At 53.5% G+C, this 6000-nt stretch overlaps 1 protein-coding gene across 2 annotated transcripts in view; it reads right to left on the bottom strand.

Moving 5' to 3' along the window:
- Positions 1-1818: 1818 nt before the first annotated feature.
- Kif21b (kinesin family member 21B) overlaps positions 1819-6000 on the bottom strand; it is a 46612-nt gene continuing 42430 nt past the window's right edge. For both annotated transcript variants that reach the window (NR_153829.1, NM_001039472.2), the window contains one exon: positions 1819-5783. Coding sequence is in view for 1 of the 2 variants with exons in the window: in NM_001039472.2 (NP_001034561.1) it covers positions 5729-5783 (55 nt within the window). In the remaining variant the exon portion in view is untranslated. The remainder of the gene's footprint in view (positions 5784-6000) is intronic.

The following is a 6000-nucleotide window of genomic DNA, read 5'->3' as shown; positions in this document are numbered from 1 at the left end:
CCCAGGGCTCAGAACCCATGGAAGATAGCAGAGCATGGGGGTGTGTATGTGCAACCCAAGCCCTGTGGGGGGCAGAGATAGGAGAACCCCCAGAGTTTTTTGGCCAGGCTGAATAGGCAAGCTCTCAATTCAGTGAGCCCTATCTCAAAAGTGAATTGGCAGCCAGGCATGGTGGCACATGCTTTTCATCTCAGCACTTGGGAGGCAGAAGCAAGTACCGCTCTGTGAGAGTGAGGTCAGCCTGGTCTAGATAGTGAGGCTCTGTCTCAAGGAACCAAAAGTAAATAAAATACCAATGCATAAATAAACAAGGTGGAGTGTGCTTGAAGAAGACATTCGGTATCAACTTCTGACCTCCGTATGCGTGCACATATACATACGTAAGACAGACACACACATACACAATTAAAAATAAATCTTTAAACTTTATTTTTATATTTACTTAGTAAATTTATTTATTTATTTGAGACAGGGTTTCTCTCTGTAGCCCTGGCTGTCCTGGAACAGAGATACCTGGCTGGCTCCACACGCCTCTGCTTCCCAAGTGCCGGGACTAAAGGTGTGCAGCACCATGCCCAGCTGTAAATAGGTTTTTAGAAAGAGCAGCAAGTATTCTTGACCATTGGCCGTCTCTCAAGCCCCCGCCCCCCCACATTTAAGAATCTGAAAATCCTGGGTCCTTTGCCAAGGGTGTTGGTGTCCTCACAGGCTGACCTGAATTTGAGATACTCTTGTTGTCAACCCTTTGGGACCTGAGGGAGGAGTCGGTACAAGGGGAGTAAACCGTTGAAGTACCCTCTCCCCCTCCCCGCCTCAGGACTATCTATGTGCTCATCCCAGCAGCAGTTGGCCACACCCAGTGTCACACTTCCCACAGTTCACAATGGGCAGCGGCCTAGAATAGGAACTTGTGGAGAGCAGGGGTGGGGCAGGAGACTGGCATGGGGTGGGACTCAGTTGCCCAGCCAAAATCAATGATCTGCAGGAAGCCACCCCATTCTTCGAGGCGGGAGGCTCTGTCCTGTGAGGCTGGGGACAGGATGTGCTTTGTCTTCCCTTTGGTGGCTAAGGGTCCCCTCTCACACGCTCTTCTGCTGCAGCAGAGTCTCTTTCAGAACCCCTCCCGTCCCAGCATGGAGCTCTGGCTCCTTGGGTCAGTATAAGCAGCAGGGCTTCAGAAGCCACTTGGGTTTTCATTTGGAAACCAAAGCAACAAAAGATGCTCCTGGCGTCCTGGCTAGACAGAAGTCATAAGACAGAATCTGCGGTAGGCCTTATGCATGAGGCTCTGGGTTCCATTCCCAGCCCTATATTAGTGTTTCAGGATATTTACATTTCTGTCTTCTGTGAGTGGCAAGCAAACAAAATATGTCCAGTATTTACCACACACTGGGAGTCCCAAGTCCTAGAGAAGGCATGTGCCATGTTAGTGAAGGAGATTGGCACCTTTGGAGGGGCAGGGTGATCAAATCTCAGCTCTGTCCTTGTGAGTCCCTCCTGTGTCATGACCGTTCTCATTCATAAAGAGACCGCCACCTATTACCAGGTAGAGGGATGACCTAGCAAAGAGCACCCTGAACAGTACCTGTGTATTGTGTGCTCACTGCTTATGGCTGCTCTTGAATGACTTGTACCTGCCTTGAGCCCTGCAGGTCACATAGAGGGTTGGGAGAAGGTAGCACACTCCACAGAACTCTAAACTCAGTGCAGAGTATGGGGCTCAGTCACAAAGGCCACTCTCATATACCTACCCCTAAACGACCTCCCACGCCTAAGAAAGAGCTACCAGCCACAGGCCACCAACCCACTAGCCACACCTCTGTGGACAATGGTTTTATTTATGACAAGCTCTTAGAACACACACATCCGATTTCCAGAACAGAAATGTACAGCATGAGGCTTAAATAACTTTCATACACTATGTACAGTTGTCAGCAGAGGTACAAAACATATACACACCTTGTGCTACTACGTCACAGGAGAGTGCATGAGCCAAACGAGACCCTGCAGTCTGGGTAGGGACAACCATCATAAGAGCTGGTGACAGGGCAGGGCAGGCCAGGGCAGGGCAGGGCACCAAGACATCAGAGGTCTTTTCTGACTCTCGGCAGTACCGACTTCCCACTTTCTGACAAAGCCTTTAGGACACAGAAGTGAAGGTGGAAGGGACAGGGATGAGGGAGGCCAGCTGGGTGCTGGAGATGAAGTGGGTGGGGGGCACCGGGGACAGAACAATGATGTCAAAGAAACCGAACTCTCCCTGTAGATTCTCTTGCTCACAAGGAGCAGTGAAGACCTGGGAGTCAGGAGGTGAAAGGGCTGGGCTCAAGAAGGTCTGTTGGGGAACTGGCCACTGTGCTCAGCAAAGAGAGCAGCAGTAAGCAGTTTTTTATTTGAAAGGACAAAGGGATAGATGTGGCAGGTTTGGGCTACATGGTGGGAAGGAATTCACCGCTCCTGCAGGGCAAGTCCTGCCCACACAAACATACCAGGCACAGCCAAGGGGGTGTGCCTGCTGCACCCAGCCCAGACTCCAAGGGAGGCCTCCAGGAACTGGGAGAGGGCAGGGCAGAGATGTAATGTCCTGCCTTCTCAGCAGCTTCCTGCTGGCGCCACCACCACAATGGCTAGCAGAAGAATCCTTCAGCAAGACAGCATCTTCTCCTTGTTTGTGCTTTAAGCTGCCCTTTGCCCAAGCCACACAGCCTAAGACCATTCCAGGCCTGCAGCTGGAGCAACGGTGGGAGGCTACTCCCAGGTCCATAGCTGTCCCTTTTCAAGTAGCTGTGGTGGCACTCTGACCACATCAAGGGCTGCGCTGGGTCAGCCTCTCATTCTTCGAGTTCTCTCTCTTTCCTCTGCAGTCTCTAAAGGCTGCTCCAGGCAGCATGTGCATTGAGTTGGCTGCTGTCGGACCAAGTCTCACCAACAAGACCAAACACTGAACTGGTTAATACTGGGATGGGTCCTGGCCCAGGACTGTGCACAGAAAAGACCTAAGAGAGTGGGGACAGTAGACACTTTCCATGGAAGCTAATCAATATCGGAAGCAAGGATGTCGGGGTTAGCTCAAGAGATGGGAGTCTGGGTCCAGGCTCTTCAGGCTCAGTAGGGTCAGGTACCAGCTATACTCTGGTTGTTAAAGGCTTGGGGTGTGCAGGTCTAGAGAGGACCCCCACAGGATACAGATGTGGCCTGGGCCTCAAGTCCTAGGAGGGGCACAAGGAGTAAATTAATAGTTCCCAGTGTACATAGTGCGTCAGCCAAAGACATGGGCAGCCTTGGTCTAACCTCACAGACACGGGCAGCCCTGGTCTAACCTAAGACGAAGCCCATCTGGGAAAGATCTCCTGGTGCCAAGTTTGCTCATACTGTCTACCCAGAGACCTGCTATTGTGCTCAAATTACAACCAGTTTGTGCTTCCGACAAGAAGGATGCTTGTGCAATGAGTGGAGCTGGGGTCCTGCCCCTGACTATGTACCTTGGACATCCCCGAAAGGGTGGGTGAGCAGGGACTCCAACGTTCCCAGAACACAGCTCAGAATGGCTCAGGACGATGAGCTCAGAGCTCCGATTTCAAGTTTAGTCAATGACACTCGCTGGGACAGCATAGCAGCCCCGCCATGAGGTAGTGACCCATCAGAAATGGCAGAAGGGGTAATGCCGGTGAGCACCTCTCGCGGGGGCTGTAAGACCACACACACTTTGTGCAAGAACTGGCCTTGCAGCTATACATACAGTACAGGCACCCCGGGCTGGGGCGGCCCAGCCTGAGGGGTCGGGACAAAGTCTCACGTGTTTCTGTAGTTTGTAAACAGCCATGCAGACGGGTTCTGGGTTTTCTTACAGGGTGTAAGGTCCGGGCTTTCCATTTAGGTGGAGATGGGTGAAGGAGAAGATGTGGTCACTTCTGAGTGCTAAGGATGTTCCTTAACACTCCCAGGATGAGCAGGGGAAGGAGGATTTCTGGTCTTTGCAGACAGACGGTCCAGGTTCCAGGTGATCTGCTTTTCCGGTGCTCCGTTCTAAATATCCACTTACCCAGACTTAACACCGTGTCTGGCTGGAGCCACCAATAAGCGGGACAATCTTCTTAGTTTCAGCTTCAGACACAGCTCTGGGAAGGTTCAGAGAGGGTCTGACCTTATCAGTTCCTAACTCTCCCATCCTAGGGCCTCATGGACAGGCACCAACGTACTCGCCCTAGAGGGAGAAGAGCTAAGTACAGTGGCGCTATGCTAGCTCTCCACAAGTCACCACGGCCTCTGAATGGGGCTGAGGCTCATGGATCCCGGAATGAGACCAGGATGCATAAGACCAGTGAAGCAATAGAGTAAGTGTGGACCAGTTTAAGGGCAGGGGAAGCCGGGGGAGGAACGGAGCTGGCCCCTCTCATGGCCCAGTTCTATAAATTCAGAGTTGTTCCAGTAGGGGGCGCTAGACACTGACTTCACCTCATCCCAGCAGCTGAGTCCACAGCACCAAGGGGAGAAGCAAGGAGTCACTGCCTCCTCACGCTAATTGAAAAGGGAGGGCCTTTGTCCCAGGCTGGTTTTAAGGCTGTTTCTGGAACAACTAAAGGAAAAGAAGCTGAAGATGTTCCCTAGCCCCTTGGGGGTGGAAACATAACTGGCTGGGGGGTTAGGCAAAGGACCTGGTACCCTTACTACTCAAAGCCTACCTAGTGGGCAGTCCACCAAGCTCCCTGGTACTGGGCCGTTGGGGTGAATGCTCTGACCTTCAGGGGCTGTGGGCACCAGGCCCAGGAGTAGAAGACACAAGTGGGCTGCGGGCATGGCTAGTATAAGGCTGCCCGGCATGATATCAGGCCTCAGGATGGAGAAAGGCACTGCGGCATTAGGCGGCCTAGAGACCTGGTCTATCCTAGAAGGTATGCCGGCATGGGCAGGTCCGGGGCAATTGTCAGAGCTGCAAAGGATAGAGAAGGCTATCCCCTCATCTGCAGAGCAAGCAGAGGGAAGGCCCCCACCCCCACCCCACCCCACCCCACCTCCGTGCCAGGAGGGGAGGGAAGAATGGGAAGAAACTTCAAGTCAGTTTCCAGGAGGCAAACAGCAGAACACAAAAATAAAAATCAATATATTAAATGACTGCAGTGCCGCTGACCTTCCCCCCAAAGGAACTGTTTAAACAGCTCCACTGAGGCCCCAGCAGAAGAGAACCTCAAGGAAAGACTGGGCCGGGGCCCCACTGGGATTGGCTGTGGGTGAGCGGCAGGACTCAGCTGCTTACATCTGGTTTCCATGGTTACCTGAGAACTACCTTGGTGGGCTCAGAGGCAGGTGAAGCGGCTCCGGAGGTGGGGCTAGGAGACACAGAGGAGGCTAGCTCACTGGAAGATAGATGGGGGCTTCTCCCTGCTTCTCCCTCGGTCTCAACCGAGGCTGAGGGCCTGGGGGAGGGGCAGGGCTGGCTCAGCAGGAGACAATGTGGCCAGTTGAGAGGAAGGCTTGGGAACAGGTGGAGCAGCAGCTTGGGGAATCGTGCCCTTTGGCTTCACAGCTTGTGTCCCTCCTCCACCTCGTCTTTCTTAGGAGGCAGGGGAGGGACAGAAGGGGTGGTGGAGGAAGCAGAGCGAGAGAAGAGCCACACCCTCTGTACTCCGGTGAACTTGGCTGTTCCGGTAAGGTCGGGCCACAGCTTCCTTTCCGTGCTGGGTAGGCTGCTGGGTCTGATCTGACGGTCTAGCCACCTTTAGTCCTAACTTCAAGGGTGGGCTGCTGGTAGCCGCCGTATGCTCCAGAACTTCACTGTCAGGTCACTGGGGAGGACAGAGGGAGGCTGCTCAGCTGTGGGTGTGGACCCTGCTGGTTGCCCCACCCCCACCCCAAAGCAAAGGTTGGGCAAATTTCCCACCTCCCTCACATATGGCTGGGCTAAGGCAGATGCTGCTTAGGACCAGTGAAGACCTCACGGGGAGGGGTACTGGGTAAGGGGAGGGCCCAGGCCATGCTCTGCAAGACCCTGCAAGACTGGTG

This window comes from Mus musculus, chromosome 1 (genome assembly GCF_000001635.26).
Source record: "Mus musculus strain C57BL/6J chromosome 1, GRCm38.p6 C57BL/6J".
Classification (NCBI taxonomy): Eukaryota; Metazoa; Chordata; class Mammalia; order Rodentia; family Muridae; genus Mus; species Mus musculus.
The sequence above is the reverse complement of the archived record's forward strand: the minus strand, read 5'-3'. Positions and strand labels throughout refer to the sequence as shown.